Here is a 23578-nt window from a genome sequence, read left to right as displayed (position 1 = left end):
GCTACAGTTAACTGAACTGGCAAACGGTACCTAAACCCAGGGCAGCCATCCACGGACAGCCAACAAGCTAGGGCTTATCTGGAAAAATAATAATAATAATAATAAGGGCAGTCAGATCTTATGCCAGGAATTCAGACTGAGGGTTCTAAGAGATCACGCTGGTTGGTGGTAGCCCCTGGAGCCAAGAAGTTACAATATGTATGGAGCAGCGAAGCTACCCCGAGACAGCAAGAGCGGTCCCACTATTTCTTGGCATAATACCTGGATACTACGATGGCTCTGTATCTTAAACTCCTCAGCTTTTTTTTTTTTTTTTTTTTTTTTTGAACAAAGTTTCACTCTTGTTGCTGCCTAGGCTGGAGCGCAATGGCGCGATCTTGGCTCACTGCAACCTCTGCCTCCCAGTTCAAGCGATTCTCCTGCCTCAGCCTCCTGAGTACTTGGAATTACAAGTGCCTGCCACCACACCCGGCTAATTTTTGTATATTTAGTAGAGATAGGCTTTCACCATGTTGACCAGGCTGGTCTTGAACTTCTGACCTCAGGTGATCCACCTGCCTCAGCTTCCCAAAGTGCTGGGATTACAGGCGTGAGCCACCACGCCTGGACTAAACTCTTCAGTTTTACTGGAGATAGGTTGATCAGTATATTCAATAACAGTATCACTCTAATCAATTTTGACATTAATAACTAATTTTTTCCACTACAGAATTTTGAAACAGAATAGCCAGAGCTAATCATATATAAAAATATTCCAAAATCTTTGTCAAGGGCTAGAATCATACAAAAACTTAAGAAAGGCCATTTTATAGATCATCTTTCAGAGTGAAAGAATAAAGACATACGAATTTTCTCCCCTCCATCGCCAACAGCAGTGGTAACACTGTCACACACTTGTTTGTTCATGTTTGAAATGAGTCCAGATACTATACTATCAAATGTCATAATGTTGTTTCCTTGATTGACGCCTTCCTACTGCCCCCGCCGGCCAGTTATCCTTAACAGGTTTACACAGGTATGCATCTTATGTAAAGGTAGTCCTTAAAACACAAACCCTAGAATTTTGAATGACCTATCAGTATAAAAGATGTCACCACTACATGCTGTTAGGGCTTCCACATTACTGCCAGGGGAGAAGTTACTAGATGAATGTCCATCTAGGCCCCTACCTCCCCAAATTAGCATGCTTTTCTCTATTCCAACCTTATTACAAGAATTCCTTTGTCTCCCTTAGCCAAAACTCTTATAGGAGTTTTTCAGAGCTTCTGCCAGCTTTCTTATTCTATTCACTCACCTGACTTTTATCTACCAGACAATAAACTTTATAAAGTTAAAGACTGTGACAGTCCTGGTCATTGTATCCCTAGCAACCATGAAAATGCCTAACACATAATAGGTGCTAAGTAAAAAAAAGTATAGAAGGAATGAATGAACAGGTGAATGAAGTTAGAAAAACTCAAAGAAAAGGGCTGGATTCAGGACTTCCAGTAATACAATAATTCAATCATACCATGAGTTAAACGGGCTTATGTGGATTGGCCTATGAACCAAATCAGTTTTTAAAACATTAACACTGTTTCTTTGGGAAAATTCATTCCACATTTTAAATGACCAATCTTCCTGGCTATTTCCACATTAGATTATCATAACTTAAGAGCAGGGAAGAAGTCTCCATCTTTGAATCTAGTACTTGGCACACTGACAAAATCAGGAGGTTGATTACCTATGCCTTAGGCTTCCATCTAGGTTTTAAGTTAATTTTACATTTAAAGCACAGAGCTTTGTTTGTAACAGAATGTCACTGCTATTTTTTTTTTATCATGGTGACGTGAGCTAGACAGCCACATCCGTATTCAATTCCAAAATCCCCAACCATGGAATCCCCCAGCAGTAAGAAGTTTTAGAAACATGTAGGGGCATTCTGGATTATCACAATGGCTGACGGAAGCTAATGGCATGTCAGGCTTGGAACCAAGTATATTAGACTTCCCACCAGGTATGGAACAGCCCCACACGACAAAGAATTCTCCTGCCCAAAATGCCAATGATGTTAAGTTAGAGAAAGTAACAAACTTGACAAGAGTCATAAATAATCATTAAGAGAGACAGAAGAATATATTAAGAGCACAAACTTTGAGTCAGGCAGGCTATGTATCAAATTCCTTGTCCCTGCACGATAAAGAATAACCTTGGGCAAGTTACTCAGTCTCTTTTAGCTTATCTTCTCATCTGTAAAGAGGTTCTGTAGTAGTGCCCACTCTATATGGTTTTGGGAAGTAGAAAATAAGACCATGTCCAGCAGACAGAAAGATAAGTGTTCACTAAATATCAGCTATTATTAGCTTTTCTTGAAAATCTCTCTGCTGTTAATTATCTTGAAAAAAAATCAGACCATGGCCTTCTTCTGCTTTTAGGACAAAAAGTACTGTCCCCCATTCTCCACCCCCTCCCCATGCTGCAAAGTCTCATTACCTTGGGGACTATTAGTGCTTAGCCAACACATTATTCCTCATTCTCCTTTGCATTTCTCATTTCTTCACTTGTTCTTCTTATTTTTCGTTCATTAACCAGTATACTTACCACCTTTTGCCCCACTATCAGAATAACTGTTGTTGTTCTTAGAACTTTTAGAGTGAGTCCCCAGGAAGACACTAGCAGACTTGTTCTTTTGGGTATAAAAAGTCAACACCTCCTCCAGTTCAGCCTCACTGAAATGAGGAGAAAAAGTATGGTCAGACAGGAAGCTATTCTGGAAAATCTTTCCACCAGATTTTATTATGAAAACAGAGCAAGCTGGAAAAGGGAAAAATGAAAAGCACAAGCTGAAAATTCCCTATTAATAGGTGGTTAAAATAAAATATAAATGAAAGCAATCTAAAACATTTAAAGCATACGGCTTTATTCATCCCGCAGTGAATTTTCTAGATCTACACTGTCTAATATGGTAGCGACTAGTCAGTCATATGTGACTATTTAAATTCAAATTAAATTAAAGATTCTTTTCCGTAAACTAGCCACACTTCAAGTGTTCAGTAGTCACCCACAAAAAGTTCTACTGGACAGCCACATTCTAGAACAGGCGGCAAACAACTACACACTGTGGGCTAAACCTGACCAACGACTTGTTTTTATGGCCCCCAGCCAAAAATTTTAAAAAGTATTTTAAAGAATATGCAAAACAACAATAACAAGAACAACCACCACCACCACCACCACCCATATGTAGCCCACGGAGTCTGAAATGTTTATTATCTGGACCTTTACAGTTTGTTCAGCTCACTTCTAGATAATTGAAGTATCTTCACTTAAAGAGCCACTTGTCATTTTCATTGCCTATGTCAGAAATAAGGAAATCCACCAATAACCATAGAATTCCCTAACCATCTATATAATGCACGAGACTAAAGTAGATCATCTCTAAATCACTTCAAATTACTGAAATTATATGCTCTTTATGAATAGCCACAAAATAGAAAGTATAAGGAAACAGATGAGAGGCTAGTGGATTCTTCTAGTGAACATATCACACATGGACTTTAACATCTGTAGCAGCTTCTCAATGACCTTTTTCTTTTCTTTTTCTTTTTCTTGAAGCTTGGCTACGTTCTAGAAAAGTGGCTATTAAGTGCAGTATGCCTGCATTATCACAGAGAACCTATATCCCATCTTCAGAAAACACACTCTAACCAGAACCTAGAAACCACCTTTATGAATCTCAGCGTAAACCCTAAAGTCTTCAAAGTAGCCAAATGCCACAAGATAAGTCTCTCAAGTGACTAACAAAGATCTACAGCTGAGGGTGCAAACCTTTGCCTGTCAGTGTGTTTTATTTGACCCTTCACAGAATACTGAAAGGCAAAGGTTATGGTTGGTCAAAATACAAGCTGCTTTATATCTGTCTTATCCTTTGCCCACTCCATAATTTATGTTTTCCTGTCTGACTCCGGCAGGTATTTGAATTTACCAGCCCTGAAAAGTATCCATGTACTCAAACCAAACTTAATAAAAGAAGAACTGACGTCACCACATTATTTCCCAACAATCAACACCTAATCCCCAATCAGAAGTAATTATGTTCCAATGCATTTTATCTCCAAATCTATACAATTAGTTAACAATATGTTATAATTCATTTTTAGTGTCCAGTTAGACTTGCTTGGGAAATAGTGTTCTTTTAAAGGCTGGGTTTTTTAAAATATATATTTTAGGGATTTTGAAGATCCTTAGGATAAACCTGAAAATTATCTTTCAGCTTTAAAAAGTAGAGCTATTTTCTGGACACAATCTGTTTTTTTTTGTTTTTTTTTTTATCCTTTTCTGTTTTTATAACGTTGATGAGAGAAGCTGTTACTATACCTGTTTTATCAATCATATTACTTAAGACTCAAAAATGTCAACAAATAACACCATACAATTATGGACTCCTACAAAATGATATATTTGTTTGCTGTAAAGCGCATGATAGTGAGGTCTGAAAAGGGTATTAAACAAAGATTATATTATGCTGGTGATTGATAAGCTCCTACCCCTACCTCATTTAACTTCACCAATCAACATAGGGTAGATTTTCTACTGATTTTCTCCCTATTTGTGACTTTGACAGTTGAAGCCTAAGTAATGGGGCTTACTGTTTTTTTATCCTATTTTATTTTAATGGTTTTGCACATCTCTCTATTTAGAAAAAAATCCTCCAGTGTAAGTTTTACAAGATTTAAAATTAAGTGCCTTTGTTATCTCTTCCTTTGTAAGCCAACATAAATGGACAAAATGGCCTGGCTGACTTTTAGCAAGACAGAGAGATGAGTATCGAGATTTTCCATTCCTAAAGGCTAACCCTAAGCATGAAGAACTTGTTCTATTTTATATAAATTAGGTGTAACCCTCACAGAGTGGAGAAATTGCAAATTCCTCAGCCTACTCAATGTAGGCAAAATGTGGTCATTTCTACTCCATGAGTAGGTCAGGGACAAATTCAGACCCAGTAAATATGAGATGCCTCTAATTTCAACTTTCCAAAGAGCTCTCATGTGACTTCAAGAGATGTGCACTGTGAAGGCTGTCGAGAACTACAGCCCTGCTACCCAGCAGTAATGTTTTGATAACTGAAGCCATGAAAATAGCAACGTAATTGGCTAAGATATGGAGAGGCCAAACCCATACAATCTTTTCTCCTTCTGAGAATGATTTCTTTTTTCATCATTTAGAGACAGGGTCTCACTATGTTGCCCAAGCTGGCCTTGAATTCCTGGGCTCAAGCAATCCTCCTGCCTCAGGCTCCCAAGTAACTAGAACTAAAGGGGTGTGCCACTGTGCCCGGCTTTAAGAGTGATTTCATTCACATCCATGTATCAGAAACAAAGGAATGCTGGGTACTCAATGAGCATTATGGAAGATGGAATAAGACAGCTTTTATCAATCAAGAATGTCTACTACCTTGCTTGTCTGATGAACTCCTGAAAGTTTTCCGTATTCACCCCATCTTCCTCTTCTTCCTCAACTTTCTTCTTTGATTTCTTTTCAGCCATTTGTTCTGTTTCCTATCCAGTGCCCAAACCCCACAGAAAAACAACAAGATAAAACTGACTCCTAATAAATATGCACTTCATCATGTAGTTTCAATAGCCTTGAGTTAATCTGTCCTTATAGTAAAGACATTTAATTCTTGTATGTACTTTTGCCACCTATAAATTTGATATATTACTTTTGGCTATGATTTTGTAAAACATTTTGAAATTCCCAAGTAAAAGTTGCAGAATGAATGTAAATTTTAATCATGTTTTTACTTTCTACTTACACAGCCCATTGATTAAAGAGGTTTTTATAGTAGCTTAGTAATATCTATGATCACCCTTGTAGCTTTAACAATATGACAACAGAGACACAGTATTTTGTTCCAATTAGGAGAGGAAAGACAGATCTTGGAAGGTACTCTTATACCAGCTTCCATACTGACTAAATTCTTCACTTATATAAGACATAACAAAATTCTCAACAGATCTGGAGTAAATTGTGGCTATGAGTTTGGTGCACTGATATTCTACCAACAATTCCATGCAACTTTAGAAAAGCCATTTAAATTTCTATCAGCTTTTCCTTCTGCAAACTGACCAAACCTCCCAAACCCAAACACCCAAAATGATATTTTTAATGCATTCTGAGATCCCGGGATATAGAATGCTTTGCAAAATATTCTAATTAAATAGTATATTTCTTGGGCTTGACTGTAAAATTCTGTAATGTATAAAATGTTTTAAAGATGAAAGTATAACTCGTTCAAGAAAGAATATGTCATTACATTCAATCCACAGCTCAAATTTGTTCTCCAATGGTCAATTTGCCACTTTCTACAGGCACTAACAATCGTGCAGACTCACACAGCCTAGGATTCATCTCAGTGCTCAAAAGGAATATGCCTTTTGATAAGAATTAAGAATTAACTATGGCCACTGGGCCTTCAGAAGTAATAAATAGTTTTTCAGACCAGCTGGGTTAAGGTGTGGGGTCCTGCTTCCCCTAACAGTAATACATAAGGGATGGTGATGCCAGAGAACAGAAGAAGAGTGTCTCCATCCAGTTGGACAGAGGCTTCTATCTAGTCTGTTTCTGACAGTGTATGGCAATCCAAAGCACAAGACTAACAGATAAAAGACTTACCTTGTTGTATACAATGATAAAGTCACCCAGCTGGTGGGCCAGGATTCTTCTGCGTTCCAGAAGTGCCAATCGTCGGCTGGGTAATACCATCCTCAGTGAATGCTGGAGGTTATTTGATGCTCGCTTGAGGAAACGAACAACCAGCTCCTATAAATTAAAGAGTCACGGGAGAAAAAAAAAGGAGGGATGGTGCTAAGCAACAGAAGACAAGCTATGAAGGCATTATATAACAGAGATGTAAGAAGACATATATTACACATTTCAACAAACAAGACCCAGAACAAAAAGGTTAGAAGCATACAGAAAGACAAAACAAAAACGAAAGAAACTTATTCCCTTCCCTCAATAAGCTGGCAATCAGAAAATTTAAATCAAGTATGTATGTAAATAACTATGTAATAAAGTAGTAGTTGTAAAAGTACCACAGTACATACACAAATAGCACTATTTAGGGAAGGTAGCATTCAAAGACAGGTAGTAGGAACTAAAACTGTGGAAGCAGATGAAAGTATCAAAGGTGAGAAGACAGAGAATACAGAAATATTCATATTTAGAGATAGAAAAGATGATGAAGTATCAGGAAAAAAAAAAAAACAAGTTAGAAACACCAGAAACACAGAAAACCAGGAGAAAATAGGCTGGGCATGGTGGTTCACACCTACAATCCTAGCAATTTGGGAAGCTGAGGTGGGCAGATCACTTGAGGTCAGGAGTTTGAGATCAGCCTGGCCAACACAGTAAAACTGCATTTCTACGAAAAATACAAAAATTAGCCTGACGTGGTGGCACACACCTGTAATCTCCGCTACTTGGGAGGCTGAGGTATGAGAATCACTTGAACCCAGGAGGTGGAGGTTGCACCGAGCCAAGATCATGCCACGGCACTCCAACCTAGGCGACAAAGCAAGATTCCATTTCAAAAAAGAAAAAAAAAGAAAATTAAGAGAAAATAGTGTCATGGAGGCCAATTGAAGAAAGGGTTCCATGTCAAATGCTTCCAAGAGGCTGGAGCTGGAAAGGCCCACTACAAAGACAAGGCCTTGGATCTGACCACTGAGGGATAATTTCAAGAAAACAGTTTCAATAAAGAGAGTACAAGAAGACATTAAGAAAATGCATGGGTAATGAAAAATATACATGAAGAGTAGAAACTAATGACTTTAAAAGTGTCGTGATTAAGGCAAAGAAAGAACTATCACAGTAGTTTGAAAGGTAATAGCTTTTTTTCTTCCCCAAGAATAAGGGAGCTTTTAGAGTTGGGGGTTGTCAAGGAGGGCACAGTGGAAAGTTATTAAGGTAAAGAAAGAATACATCTCACGGAAGATGGGGGCAAAGGATTTTGAAATCTGAACAGATACCAATCAGATTACTGATGAAATCATAAATGCTTCAAAGAGAGATTTTATAAGGCCAAGAGCCTTAAAGATGTTGTTGTCCAAAAACCACAATAAAACTGCCTTCAGATGATAAATTTGGGGACGTTCTGTTGATGTGCCTTCTGTGAGTTATGAGATAAGGAATCTCTAACCTAAGCTGGAACACAGAGGCCAACTCTACATCTACCTTCCTCAAAAGCAAGACCACTGCTACAATCATCAGGGAATGGGGTAGGGCTTGTGCTCTCGCTCTCTCTCTCTCTCTCTTTCTCTCTCTCTCTCTCTCTCTCTCTATATATATATATATATATATTTTTTTTTTTTTTTGAGACAGAATCTTGCTCTGTCACCCAGCCTGAAGTGCAGTGGTGTGATCTCAGCTCACTGCAACCTCCGCCTGCCAGGTTCAAGCAATTCTCCTGCCTCAGCCTCCCAAGTAGCTGGGACTACAGGTGCGCACTACCACACCCAGCTAATTTTTTTGTATTTTAGTAGAGACGGGGTTTCACCATGTTGGCCAGGCTGGTTTCGAACTCCTGACCTCAACTGATCCACCTGCCTCAGCCTCCTAAAGTGCTGGGATTACAGGCATGAGCCACCGCACCCAGCCTAGATATATTTTCAAGAAAGAATTCACAGAACTGGTATTAAGTTTTGTAGTGATGATCCTCAATATTCTTGTAGAAAGCCCCAAAGAAATACTGTGTGAATTCCAAGCCAGTATCTGCAGTGGTTATTCTTTTTTGAACTATTTTTTTTCTTCTTGAATTTGATTTTGGTTCATTGTCCTTTGGTGCCAATTTACTCCAGCATAAGTGAAACAGCCTCATAACCAGAGGGTTGAATTTCATAGTTCTACTCTGCTGTCTTTACTATAGGGTGGTTTAAGCTGTTATATTAAAACATTATTTTTTTCACAGGGGAGCAGACAAACTGACTCTCAAAAAGGCAGTTTCAATTTTCCACTTGGAAAGAGCAGAGCTAACATTTTCCACTGATGGTTGAAGGATTATTCACAACACACAAGGTTTTATCTCTGGGTTCCATTGGCTACTTTAAATTCATAAGTTGTTTTCTGGGATAACCAACATGTTTTTACAATAAGCCTGGCATAAAGACTTGCCTTTTGTATGTGGAGGACTAAAAATTACAGTAAGGTCACCACTGAGTGGAACAAAGAATGCAGCTTTCTCAGACTTAAAGGCCCCTCTCCTTTTGGTGACAAATCCCTGTTATTAAAAAGAATATGGGGCCAGGCACGGTGGCTCATGCCTGTAATCCCAGGACTTTGGGAGGCCAAGGAGGGTGGATCACCTGAGATCAGGAGCTTGAGACCAGCTTGACCAACATGGAAAAACCCCGTCACTACTTATAATACAAAATTAGCTAGGCTTGGTGGTGGGTGCCTGTAATCACAGCTACTCGGGAGGCTGAGGCAGGAGAATAGCTTGAACCCAGGAAGCGGAGGTTGCAGTGAGCTGAGATCGCACCACTGCACTCCAGCCTGGGCGACAGAGTAAGACTCTGTCTCAGAAAAAAAAAAAAAAAGAATATGGAAGGGCTGTGGCTTCTTCCATAAACTCTGACCTTACCAAACAGCTTAAAGCTCCCCATCATTCTGATTCACACACACAAAACTGTCCTAGAATACTGAATCCCAGGAATGTTCAAATGACTGATATACAGTAAAAATGATTATACAAGTTTGATTCTAGCAATCTAAGAATCTTACGAGGTTACAACTAGTAAAGTAAAAAATACCAACTTGGAGGATGGTATATTCTGACAGGGCCTATGATAAGGTGATGACTTTCAAAGAGCTAATTTGACTCCTCAGGACAGAAAATAAATGCTTTACAATGCATGAAAGCAATGGAGGAGCAAGTAAAGTACATCTGAGTTTAAGTTCTGGTTTCATCACGTATAACCTGTGGAACCTTGGCTTCTCGAGGTCTTTGTTTGCTCTTCTGTAAAACAGGGATGATAATGCCTACCTCAGAGTTAATAACGTGAGGTTGCTTGAGAAAAGACTGTAAATTGTTATTCTTTTAAAGGGCTTTGCACAGGGCTTCACGTCCAATGAGAAATCAATTTCCAATTCAAAATGAAATACATTGATGCCTTCACTACATGGTGTAATGAACATAGCTCCAGGTCAAAGATTTGCTTCACATTGAAGTATAAGAAATAAGTATATATAAATCTTATAAGTATAGATTTATAAGAAATCTAAAAACCTTCTTATGTAATAATCCTTTCACCAGAAAAATATCGCACTTTACCCTAATAGGAAAAAAAAAATACAGAAAGAAGAAAGAAAAAGGGAAAGTAAAAAGGTTTCAGTAAGAAAAGCCTTACCATCTGTTCATCCTCTTTGGCAGCCCAACTGGCACTGAACGTCTGACTGCCACTGTCTTTCATCAGGCGAATTTGAACATGCTGGAGATAGGCAGAGAATGCTATTCGGGCCTGCACTTTGCTATAGAAATCCAAAACAACATACCGTTATGTGACAGAAGTGTAAAACTACAAAATGTGTACTTGCTTCTCTCCAAGTGGCCTTTGAGGATGCTTCTATTTTGATGGCTAAGAAATATGAAACCCATCTTACAGCCTGTGAATAAGGATTCCTTCTAAGCAGTACATGAAGGTTTTTCTTTTTAAATTTCCTATTAAAAGAATCAGAGATGGAGAATCCTATTTATTTTCTCATTATTAGCATAAGGGAAAAAAACAAGAATAGAAAATTAGATTTCTTACTTCTTCTCTTTGAAATTTTTTTTTTGAGACAAGGTCTCATTCTGTCACCCAGGCTGCAGTGTAGTGGTGGAATCTCAGCTCACTGCAACCTCCATCCTGCTGGATTCACGTGATTCTTGTGCCTCAGCCACCCAACTAGCTGGACTTACAGGTGCACACCATCACACCCAGCTAATTTTTGTATTTTTAGTAGAGACGGGGTTTCACCATGTTGGCCAGGCTGGTCTCGAACTCCTGGCCTCAAGTGATCCGCCTGCCTTGGCCTCCCAAAGTGCTGGGATTACATACAGGCCTGAGTCACTGTGCTTGACCCTCTTTGAACTTTTTAACAACTTTCTTGGGGGAACAGACAGGAGAAGTACTGAATCTTCACAAAAACCACTGTATTAATGAGAAAATGTTTTTTACATTTGGAGGTCCATAAGAACTTATCAGTTAGTACAAAAGCAAAAGTGTGGATTTTGCAATGGCAATTAATATTTCTAGTATATAAAAGTGTCCAAAGCAGGAAATAGATAAATCCTATAAAGGGACTCTTAAGACCAAATTTAAGGCCACACTGTTCTCAACTACAAGATGGAATGGCTGGAGCCCAGAGCAAATGAGGGAGGTCCAACAGAGTTTGGCACAGATGAACTGATGGGCCAGGCAGGACAAGCCCAGATGTTCAGTGGGCGAAAGAAATCCTCAAGTCTTGTGAAAAGCATCTTAGCAACATCATTAAAGAACGCAGCTATTTTCTGCCTGGTGGCCTAGGCTGGAAATAAGGAAATCTGATCAAGCTATAGTTTGGAAGACAGAAGTACCAGAGAGACACTGATGATTTTCACCTCAGCTGCTGTTCATGGCAGATCTGTTTTCTTTCAGGCGAGATTTTGGTTACTTCAGCTGATCGGCCTGATACTGTAGCCAAAACTATGTCAGCGAAGATTAGGGCCCAACACAAACTTTGTTTACAATCCCCACAAATGCAATCACTGAATGCTTTCTACTGACTGTTTTCACAAGGTTAGGAGGTAGGATTTGGCTAAAGTAAGCTGCAAATCGTAAGAGGGCTCCAGTCTAGCTTCCATGTGTGTGTTGGAGAATTGGAGGGCAAGGGAGTCAGGCTGGGGAGTAGATTTGCTTTTGAGAGTTTAATACATAAGAGCTTCAGAACATGAACTATGAATAAGGCTAGATCTTTGTTACTAGCAGGGATGGTTTTTACGGGAGCATAATACGGTTTTGAAATAATACACTTATATTTTCTTTTCTTTTTTTTTTTTTCGAGACAGAGTTTTGCTCTTGTCACCCAGGCTGGAGTGCAGTGGTGTGATCTTGGTTCACTGCAACCTCTGCCTCCCAGGTTCAAGCGATTCTCCTGCCTCAGCCTCCCAAGTAGCTAAGATTACAGGTGCTCACTACTATGCCCAGCTAATTTTTGTATTTTAATAGAGATAGAGTTTCACCATGTTGATCAGGTTGGTCTCAAACTCCTGACCTCAGGTGATCCACCCACCTCAGCCTCCCAAAGTGCTGGGATTACAGGCATGAGCCTGCACGCCTAGCCATAAATGTACATTTTCAACTGTTCCTCAAAGACAATAATTATACTCTTGTTTACCCAGAGAGCGTATACCACTTTGCCCTGAATCAATCCTATAAGCTTTGTCTCCACAACAAATTATTCTCAAGTCAAAATAAATTTAAAAGATCCTCAGTTTGGGTCAATAAATTCACCTACAATATAATGAGCAAGAAATAGCATGTTTCAGACACCTTCAAATGTAGCAGAATATCCAATTCCACGGATTCATCCCTTTATACTAAAACTTGAAGATCTTTTAAATAAGGGGATTATTGCTCATAAGTTGAGACTTCAATCATTGTTTTGTTGTGAATCACTGTTGCAAAGCAAATGAACAAATATTGAGGTTTCCATTTCTATAAACGTCACGAATGTTAATTCTGAGACTGTCTCTAAGGTATTGGACACATTGTTCAGCTAGTCACTTGCAACAAACCCCCCAAAAGATGAAAGAATAAAAACCAGAATGATTTACAACAAAGAAACCTATTTTAAAAAACAAAAGGTTATGCAGATGCTCAGTATATAAGATATGCAACAATGACGTGATCCTTAGAGTTTTGAACCCTGGCCATGGACTTTCCCCAAACCCCTAAGTAGCCTCTGAGACACTTCACCGAACAATGAGCAGCTTTAGGGAACACAGTCTGAAAACCACTGATTGACACTAACGCAGCCTGCAATTTTAACAGTTTACTCATTCAAAGTGAGAGCCACAAGATTCATGAAAAAATAATTTATTTCTACAACAACTAAGCAGAATGTTATTGCTGGAAAGGACCTTAGAATACAGTCCAGTGGTTTTCAAATGCTCTATTTTCAATTCAGTGAAATCTTCTTTCCCTCTAGGAAGAAGTTTGAAAAAACACTTGTCTAACTCCACATCTTGGATTGACAGAAAAGGAAACTGAGGCCTAGAGAAGCTCTCTGACTTGTCTATGACCACACGGCCAGGTGGTAGCACTAAAACAGCCAGAGCTCAGGTCTTCTGACTGAGTTTAGCATATTCTATTCTCCACTGACAGAACTATTCTTATTCTCCATGACACTGTTCCAAACCTTAACTCTATCCCCTGCTACTCCAATGTCACCCTCCAGCCTTTCAGTATAAGAACTGGCCTCTAATTTAGAAATAAAGACTATCATGCATAAACGGCTAAACTTCCTTGCTCTTAAACGTCTATCAACTTCATTCATCCCATAGCACTTTCTTTCTGACTGATAGGAAGAGATACTCCCTCCTCTGGCCTCTTCCCACCTTCCTTTAGTACTCTTCTCTACCAATACGTCCATTTCTGCATTTCTAATCCTCTTATCCTCAAATCCTTCCCCTTAGTCTATAAACAACCTCCAGAACCTCTTCTCAAAAGAAAAAAAAAAAATCCGTTTCTTTTAGCTGGCTGTCTCCCTGATGCATTCTTACCTTCCTTTCATTGCCAAACCCTTAGACAGTTAGTTCACACTTGCTTTCTTATTTTCTCCACTCACAACTGGTCTTCCACCTACTCAGTTGGCCCTAGGTCACAAATCCAGAAGTCTCTTTTCACTATTCATCCTAACTAGGGCTGTTTGAGGCTCTACAGACCTGAAATGCTCATTCTGCAGCTTTTACCATACTATTCCTTCCTGATCTTATGTCTATTGCTCTAACTGCTACATCTTGACCTTTTTACTGACTTACCCATTGAACAGTGGTATTCCCCAGGGCTCAATTCTTTTTTTATCCTTGCTGAACCAAATAAATTTGTGAACAATCTTATCCATTCTGAAGACTTTACCTATCAACTATACAATCCTGTTCAACCTTGATCAACAAAGCTGTCCACCTGTCTATTGGACTTTAGCCCAGAACCCTTCTTCCTTACTACATCTTAAATCAAACTCATTGTTTTTAACATGAAACCAACTCCTATGTTCCTTATATTGACCAAAGGCACCACCAAGTTTCCAAATGTGAAAAACTTAGTCTCATCAATTTTACTTTGCAAATTTTACTAAGTCCATCCCATTCTCTCCACTCCTAAAGCCATTACTCTGATCAAGGCCTTCATCTTCCTGGCTCTGGACAATTCTAACAGTCCCTAACTCACCCCCCTGCCTTTAGTTTCACTATCCCACAATGCAAGCACGATTTACTTTCTAAAACAAGATCTCACCGTATCATTTATCTGCTTAAAAGTCATCTAGAAAATAAAGCTTAGGCTCCTCTTACGGCCCTTCACAATCTAACAACATCCAATTTTTTAGTCTCATTTCTTACCACGCTCTTCTCCTTATATAATTCCTCTAGTCTGTATTTTGTAAACACACCAAGCTCATTACGATGTCTGGGCTTTTGTACTTGCTATTCTGCTGGGAGTATTCTGCCTCCTACTATTCACACGACTGACTCCTCATCATTCAGGACTTACCTCAAAGGTTACCTCTTCATGCCAGATCACTGCAATTAAGTAACTCTGCCCAATTACATTCTAACATTACACCATCTTATTGTCCTGACAGCATTTCTCACGACCTGAAATGACCCTGTTTCTTTGTTAACTGTCATTCTTCCCCACTAGACTGTAAACTCCAGGCCTATCTTGGTCCCCACAGTAATGTGATATGGCCTAGCACAATTGGCATAGGGCAGGTGCTCAATAAAAACTCACTGAGGGACTTAATGAATGACTGTATTATCACACCTCTATGTCTTTTTTTTTTTTTTTTTTTTTTTTTAAGATGGAGTTTCACTCTTGTTGCCCAGGCTGGAGTGCAATGGCACAATCTTGGCTCACTGCAAACTCCACCTTCCAGGTTCAAGCAATTCTCCTGCTTCATCCTCCCGAGTAGCTGGGCTTACAGGCATGCACCACCACACCCAGCTAATTTTGTATTTTTAGTAGAGACAGGGTTTCTCCATGTTGGTCAGGCTGGTCTCGAACTCCTGACCTTAGGTGATCCGACCACCTCGGCCTCCCAAAGTGCTGCAATTATAGGTGTGAGACACTGCGCTTGGCCACCTCTACGTCTTTATTGCCTCTACCTAGCACTCCCACATTTAACCATCACTTCCCAAAGCTCCTGAAACCCTACTCATCAGTCAAGGCCTGATTCAAATTTTCCCTCGTCCATAATGCCTTTCTAGCCCTCCCAAGCCAGACCAATCACTCTTTTTCTGTGTCCTAAGACCACTTTGTTCATAGTGGGGCCATGGCCTGAGCTCTCTGTCTCTGATACTAAACGACGAGCTGCTTGAGCTCCTTGTCCCAGTTACCTTATACTCAGTGACTGACACAAATGCCCAACCAATGAGACCCGGGTTTGTATCATAGCTCTACCTTAGACAAGTTACCTAACCTCTCTAAGGCTCAGTTTCCTTAATAATAACAGTATCTAATCACAGTCATTATTTCATAGGACTTCTGTAAATATTAAATGAAAAATGACTGTAAAACCACTAAAATAGTAGCTGGTACACAGTACAAGTTAGCTGTTATCAGTTTTACTAATATAATTATAAAAGATACATACCTAAGATTGCCATTATCTTGAAGAATCTGCATCAGGTTAAATTTAGGCTCTAGCTCCTGAGTCTCAAGTTTGCAGCAGTGTCCATCTTTATTATTCCATTCACGAACTTTCATGGAATTTTCTTTGGGTGTATTTTCTACCAAAGCTGTCAATGAGGGTGTATATTTGGCTTGATTTTCTCTAAGAAATCCTGCAGACTCCTCCTGGGAAGCCTCCTGGTCTTCATCTTCATTGTCTAATGAGACTTCTTCCTCCTCTTCACTCTCTGTCTCAGTTTTAACATTCATTTCAGCTGGTTGGGTAATCACTAAATGCGAAGAATCACTAATGTTGCTGAAAAAAGGATTAAATGTTCCTCTCTCCCAATACCTTCCTTTTCTCTTTTTAGTAAAAGCCCATTTCTAAACCAAACCACAAACAAGGCACAGAATTAATAGCACCCACATGTCACTCTCTAATCTCATATATTCTTTTATTTATTTTTGTTTTTATTTATTATCACCTTTTGATTCAGGGTCTCACTCTGTTGCCCAGGCTGGAGGGCAGTGGCAGGATCTCGGCTCATTACAGCTCAACATCCTGGGGTCAAATAGTCCTCCAACCTCAGCCTTCCAAGTAGCTGGGACTATAGGCACATGTTACCATACCCAGCTAATTTTTGTATTTTTTGTAGAGACAGGATTTTGCCAGATTGCCTGGGCTGGTCTCGAACTCCTGGGCTCAAGCGATCCGCCCACCTTGGCCTCCTAAAGTGCTGGGATTACAGGCATGAGGCACCATGCCTGGCCTAATGTTACATATTCTAAAACCTATTAATAATCTTCATTAAAGTATACATTTTTCATCATACTCTCATCATCACTGTCTCACAACTTAAGGCAAAAAATAAAAATAAAAAAACAAAAAACCCTTGGCTTAGTAATTTCTATAGTGTGTTAGAGATTTTTTAAAAAGCACCCTTCACGGAGGTATAAAGAACAGGGGAATATCTTTCTATCCTATGTTTATTCATTATCCTTCTCTATCGCCTTCTAAGTTCTATGAGGACAGAGACCATATCTTTTTTATTTACCAGCAAAACCTCAGGGACTAACACACTGCCTGACACAGACGTTCACAGGAGGGAAGGAGAGAAAAAAAGGAAATCAGTATATCAGTCAATTATAAACAGACCTACAACATTGTAGAAGCTGGGAGAGAAAGAAATTCCACTTTGTCTAAAATACTTATGCCATTCAGCAATGTTAAAGAATGAACTGAACTTACCTAATTATAAAAAACCTGAACAGTAATGCTCAGGATTCCATTAAACTCAGGCTAATATTATTTCTAGAGTATCAGGTATTTGTATGATGCTGACATAAGAGCAAAGGCCAAAATGTATGTGTTTCAGATAGTCTTCAATACAAATATTATAGAGTGGAAGGTTTAAAAACTTAAGACTTTGTTGAAATTAAGTTTCAGAGAAAAAACTATATAAAAAAGGTGTATGTGATCAGGAAGATTCTGACTCATGAAATACTGAGTAAGCAGCTGGTTAACTCAGTCTGGCAGGATCCAGATAAGGGAGTTTGGTGAAAGCTCACCAGCAGATACCTGGGTATTTTGGCCTCATTGCCCTCAATCTGCTACTCCGTCGTCTACGTTTTCGCACCTCCAGAGACAGGAGCTTCCTCTCGTAAAGTGCAGCATGCAGCTTGGCCTTTGAATTCAGACTCTCTATCTTCAATTCTGGCGCTCCATCAGCAGTCATTCTAGGGGAAAAGCAACATGGTAGCTATGGCCTTCAGAAAGTTCTCTCCTTCATTCCAAGGCTAAGCTTCCCAGAATTCCATAATGCTGACATACTGGACATGGTAACTCAAGTGAATTCTAAAAGTTTGACAGATAAAGAGGAACACTAGAATCTACGTTAAAACCTCACTAGTGACCCATTTGAATTTATTAAATGTTCTAAAAAAATATGCGGCTAAAGACAATGTTTAAGACCTTTAAGTGTTCAGTGATACTGATTATTACTTTACTGCAGGGATTATAAAGTGCCACCCAACACCTTATACCTTAAAATACTTTATACCTTAAAAATGACAACATCTTAATTCTTAAGTTGAGTGGTGGCAAATGGTGTTTGTTTCATTTCTACCCATTATAACTTACTCAGCATTTTATAAATATTCTTTTGAATGTATATAAAATCTAAACAATATGGATTTAGCAGAGGTTCAGATGAGGGGAACAAAGGCTGATGATCTGTGAATACGTGAGGGAGCACCGAGTTGACTGAGACGCACAGAAGTGTCTTAGTGAAAAGTCACCAAGCCCTAGGGACTCACCAAGTCTCAAGCATCCCAACATGAGGAAATGCCAAGGCACCCACCCTCCTTTAAGATCCTGATTATATACAGGAGAAGGTGGAGCAAGGTGGCAGGGACTTTACAGGTGTTAAGTACAGGTCAGGAGTTACAGTCAGAGGCACAGACAACGGAAGGCAGCAGAGATAGGACAAGGCTAAATACATCAAGTCAAGAATGAGAAATGGGATGTGGAAAGGGGGCTGGCACCAGCTACATTAGGCATTAAAGTAACACAAATCACAAATCAGGGAGTGACTGATATGAGGCCCAGTCTAGACAAGGACTGAGCAAAATACAAGAGAGGCAGCCATAACCAAGTCACCAAAGAGCGGGCTCTGGGTCACCAGGTCAGAAAAGCAGTATCTGTATCAGTGACTGAAAGCATGTAGCCAACTCTCTACACTCAAACGCAATATCTAATTGGTTGGCTCTGAACTCTCTAGAACTCAAAGTGTGTTCCCTTTGAGGTCAAGAAATCATCCTAACTCCTCTGGGAGTTTTCAGTCTCTGAGTATAATAAAAAGGCTGTGTCATTTGGTCTATTTAGGACCTTTCTGATAGGGATTTCTGGGTGGATGGAATGGATGGTAAGTCTTTCGGAGGCCTTCTCTCCAGAGTAAGACAAAGAGCCAAAAACAGGAAGGTCCTGGCACTGGGAGCAGAAATGGGAAGCAAATCAATTAACTTTAAAAATAGTTCCAATGTATTTTATCAGAGTCCCAAAGAGTACGTACACACACAACACACACACATACACACACAGAGAGAGCTATAGAAATAAACTTTTAGCCAATTCGATAATAAAGAAAATAAAACAAATCTGATAGAAAGATAAAATCATTTAAACCATTTATTTAATAATGTCTGGCTAACTTGGTCAATTTTGTATTTTTTTTTAAACTTGGTCAAATTTGATAACTGTATGGACAAACATGGGCATAGCTTAACACCGACATCGTTATCTCATAAACACACAAACTCTCTCTCCAATGACATGTCTCTTAAAAACTTAATGTGATTGGAGACAATTTAATGTTTGAGGTCATCCTAATTAAATGAGTGGAAGTTAATTCAACACCCTAATAAGTTAAAGCCCAGTGTTTACGTTCATGAACCACCGTTCATTATGTAAACAAGAGTTTATATTGTCTACATTATACCGTCTACATTGTCAAGAACTCCATTCTTTAGGAAAAAAAGATTTCTTTTTATCAACAAAAACTCAAAAAATAAACTTCTGAAAACATGAACGCTAAAAGCTCACAGATATGGAGAAGCTACTACAAATCTCTTTCTCTAAAGAGATTTTAAAATAACAACTAAGAACCAAGAGACCCTGGATAAACAGATAAATCCTAAATAGTACAAGGGATAGAGGATAGGGAATGCTGGGTAAAATATGAATCTGATAAGCCAGAATAATAGTTCTATGAGGGCAAGGACCATGTTTGTCTTGTATCACTGTATCCTAGATGCTTATGAGACTGTCCAGCACACAGCTGACTTGCCATAAATATTGGTTAATTAACAAACAATTGAATTTCCTAAAAATAAGTTGGATATCTTTTAGCTACATCTTTTTCATTTACTTTTTCCAACTATTTATTTATTTATTTATTTATTTTGAGACGGAGTCTCGCTCTGTCGCCCAGGCTGGAGTGCAGTGGCGCCATCTCGATTCACTGCAACCTCTGCCTCCTGGGTTCAAGCAATTCTCCTGCCTCAGCCTCCCAGGTAGCTGGGACTACAGGCATGTGCCACCACGCCTGGCTAATTTTTTGTATTTTTAGTAGAGATGGGGTTTCACCGTATTAGCCAGGATGGTCTCAATCTCCTGACCTCGTGATCCACCCGCCTCAGCCTCCCAAAGTGCTGGGATTACAGGTGTGAGCCACCGCGCCCAGCCCCCAACATTTTTTTTTAAATATTTAAACAAAAGTTTAAAGAACTGTACAGTGAACAACCATATACCTACTTACCACCTAGTTTCTACAATTAACATTTTACTATATTTTGTTTCGTCACGTATATATCCAATCATACATCCTTCATCCAGCAGTCTATCTAATTTTTAAAGCAATTCAAAGTTAGAGACATCAGTGCATTTTGCTCATAAACATTTCAACATGCATATCCTTACTATCTAGAGTTTAATAATTGTTTTATAGAACTGTGTTGGGTAAGCTAAAAGTTACATACAGTGACATATCCAAATATTAAATGTCCACTTAATGCGTTCTGACAAATGCCTAGAGCTATATAACCTAAACTCTTAACATTAGTATCACCTCAGAAGTTCTCATGCCCCTTCCCACTCCTATCTAGCCAATCCTTCCCTAACATCCTAAAGGCAATCACTGTTGTAAATTTTTCATCATGTATTACTTTTGCCTGTTCTAGAATTTCATAAAAACGAAACCATACAGTATGAACTGTTTTGTATAAGGCTTCTTTCATTCAGCATGCTTTTGAGATTCACTCTTGTGTGTGTCAGTATTCATCCCATTTTATTTCTGAGCAGTAGGTCACTGTCTGAATAACCCACAGTTATCTGCTCTCTTGTTGGACACTTAGGTTGTTTCCTGTTTTGGAGCATTATGAATAAAGCTACTATGAACGTATTTGTACAAGCTGTTTTGTGATTATGTTTATTTCTTCTGTGTAGATCTCAAAGTGAAATCTGTATATTTCTAACAAACTGCCAGTCTCTTCCTAAAGTGCTTGTACCAGTTTACACCGTCAACGACAATTTATCACAGTTCTGTTAGTTCCACATCCTTACCGCCATTTAGTATTGTCAGTATAATTTCAGCCATTCTGCTAGATGTTCAGTGGTATAACGTGGTTTTACTTTGTAATTCCCTGATAACTAATGTTGTTAAGCACATTTTCATAAGCATATTGGCTACTCATATATCTTCCTTTTGAAGTGTCTGTTCAAATATTTTATCCTTTTGTAATTGGGTTGATGGTCTTTTTATTATTGAGTTGTAGGAGTTCTTGATAGTTCCTAGATATCAATCCTTTGACAGATATGTTTGATGCATATTTCCACTCAGTCAGTGGCTTGCCAAATCATTTTCCTAACAGTATCTTATAATGAAGTTTTTAATCTTGAGAAAATATAACATTATTTGTTTTTTATTGCTTTCTGTGTCATGTCTAAAAACACTGCCAAGCCCAAAGTCACAAAGATATTATGTTTTCTTCAATAAGTTTTATAGTAATCATTTTTGTATCTATGAATCATCTCTAATTTCTATGGGAAACAGCGGTTGGGGTTCATTTTTAAAAATACGATATTCAGTTGTTCCATCCTCATTTTTAAAAAATAATTTCCTTTCACCATTGGATTACTTTGACCATATAAATGTGGGTCTATTTCTGGGCTTCCTATTCTATTTCAATATGATCAGTTTGCCAATATCTTGAATACTGTAGAATTACAGTATTTAGGTCAAGTACGTTAAGTCTTTTTCAAGATTACTTTGGATATTCTGAGTCCTTTGTATTTGAATATAAATTTTTAAATGTTGGTCTGTTCCTTTTAAAAAAATCTACCAGAATAATGATTGAAATTGCACTGGATCTTTATATCAATTTCAGGAAAATGGCTATTTTAACTATATGAATTCTTCTAATCAACAAATATGGCATATCTCTCCATTTATTTAGGTCTTCTTTAATTTATTTCAGTAATATTTAATAGTTTTTACTGTATAGGTATTGAACATGTTTTGTTAAATTTATTCCTAAGTATTTCATATTTTCAAATGCTGTTGTAAATATAATTTAAAATTTCATTTTCCAATTATTTACTACTAGTACATTAAGATACAATTGATTTTAGTATGTCGATCTTGTATCCTAAGACCTTGCTAAGTTCACTTCTGTGTTCTTGTAGTTATAGATGCCTTAGGATTTTCTACTAACCTGATCATGTCATCCAAAAATAGACATTTTACTTCCTCCTTTCCAATCTGTGTGCATTTCTTTTTTCACTGCCTTGCTTTACTATACTAGTGTACAACGTGAATAAAAGATGTCCACATCTTTTATTACATCTTGCCCTATTACAAATCATATGGAAAAAGCCTTCAATATTTTACTGAATATGATGATAGCAAGAGGTTTTTCATATAAGGCCTTTATCAAAGAAGTTTCCTTCTATTTCTGATTTGCTGAGTTTTTCTCATAAATATGTGCTGAATTTCATCAGTTGCTTTTTTGGGATATCTAATGAAATGATAATCTAGTTTTTCCCCTGTAATTAATATGGTGAATTTCAATGACTAATTTTCAAATGTTAAGCCAACCTTGCAATACTGGAGAAAATCTCAGTCATATGTATTATCCTTTTTATACTGGCAGATTAGATTTGCTAGTATTAAGAAATTTTGTGTCTATGTTCATGAAGGATATTAGCCTGTAATTTTCTCTTCTTCTTCTATTTTAATGTCTTTGTCAGGTTTTGGTATCATGGTCATGCTGGCATCGTAAGATGAACTGGGAAGTGTCCCTTCCTATATTCTTAAAAGAATCTGTATAAGATTGGTGTTATTACTCCTCAAATGCTTGACAGAATTCAATAGTGAAACCAGTGAGCCTGGAGTTTTCTCTATAGGAAAGTTTTTCAGGACAATTTCAATTTTCTCAACAGATACAGGGCTTTTCAAAATTTCTACTTCAGCTGGTATCAGTTTGGGTGTTGCCCCCAACTTTCCCACCACCACAAAGAATTGTCATTTCAACTAAGTTGTCAAAGTAATTGAATAAAGTTGCTAATAATATTGCCTTAATATCCTTTTTCCGCACCTTAGCATCCACTTTATGTCTACTGAATCTATAGTGAAATCCTCTCTTTTCTATCTGATGATATTGGTAATTAGTGTCCTTTCTCTTTATTCTAGATCAGTCTACCTAAGGGTTTATCAATTATGCTACCTTATCAATGAACACACTTTGGATTTTGTTAACATTCTTTACTGTTTGTTTTTTATTTGATTTCTGCCTTTCCTTTCTTCCACTTACTTTGGAGTTACTCTACTTTTTTCAGTTTCTTAAAACAAACATTAGAACAGTGATCTCAGTCCTCAGTTTTCCAAGGTAAGCATTTAAACTTATAATTTCCCCCAAAGCACTACTTTAGCTGTAGCGTACATATCTTGACATATTTTTAGTATCATTCAGTTCAAAGTATTTTCTAATTTTCCTCATGATTTCTTCTTTTACCCATGGATTATTTAGAAATGTTTAATTCCCAAATATGTGAAGATTTTCTATTGTTATTGATATTCAATTCTATTGGGGCCAAAGAACATACTCTGTATCATTTTAATCCTTTTAAATAT

At 38.1% G+C, this 23578-nt stretch overlaps 1 protein-coding gene across 50 annotated transcripts in view; it reads right to left on the bottom strand.

The window, feature by feature from the left end:
- Positions 1-23578, bottom strand: part of TTLL5 (tubulin tyrosine ligase like 5) — a 297856-nt gene that overhangs the window by 176799 nt on the left and 97479 nt on the right. For all 50 annotated transcript variants that reach the window (XM_063793768.1, XM_063793745.1, XM_054666137.2 and 47 more), the window contains 6 exons: positions 17470-17627; positions 15874-16180; positions 10389-10509; positions 6655-6801; positions 5434-5537; positions 2581-2708 (listed from right to left, as the gene is read on the bottom strand). In XM_063793768.1, the coding sequence (XP_063649838.1) occupies positions 2581-2708; positions 5434-5537; positions 6655-6801; positions 10389-10509; positions 15874-16180; positions 17470-17627 (965 nt within the window). The remainder of the gene's footprint in view (positions 1-2580; positions 2709-5433; positions 5538-6654; positions 6802-10388; positions 10510-15873; positions 16181-17469; positions 17628-23578) is intronic.

Source organism: Pan troglodytes, chromosome 15 (assembly GCF_028858775.2).
Source record: "Pan troglodytes isolate AG18354 chromosome 15, NHGRI_mPanTro3-v2.0_pri, whole genome shotgun sequence".
Classification (NCBI taxonomy): Eukaryota; Metazoa; Chordata; class Mammalia; order Primates; family Hominidae; genus Pan; species Pan troglodytes.
The sequence above is the reverse complement of the archived record's forward strand: the minus strand, read 5'-3'. Positions and strand labels throughout refer to the sequence as shown.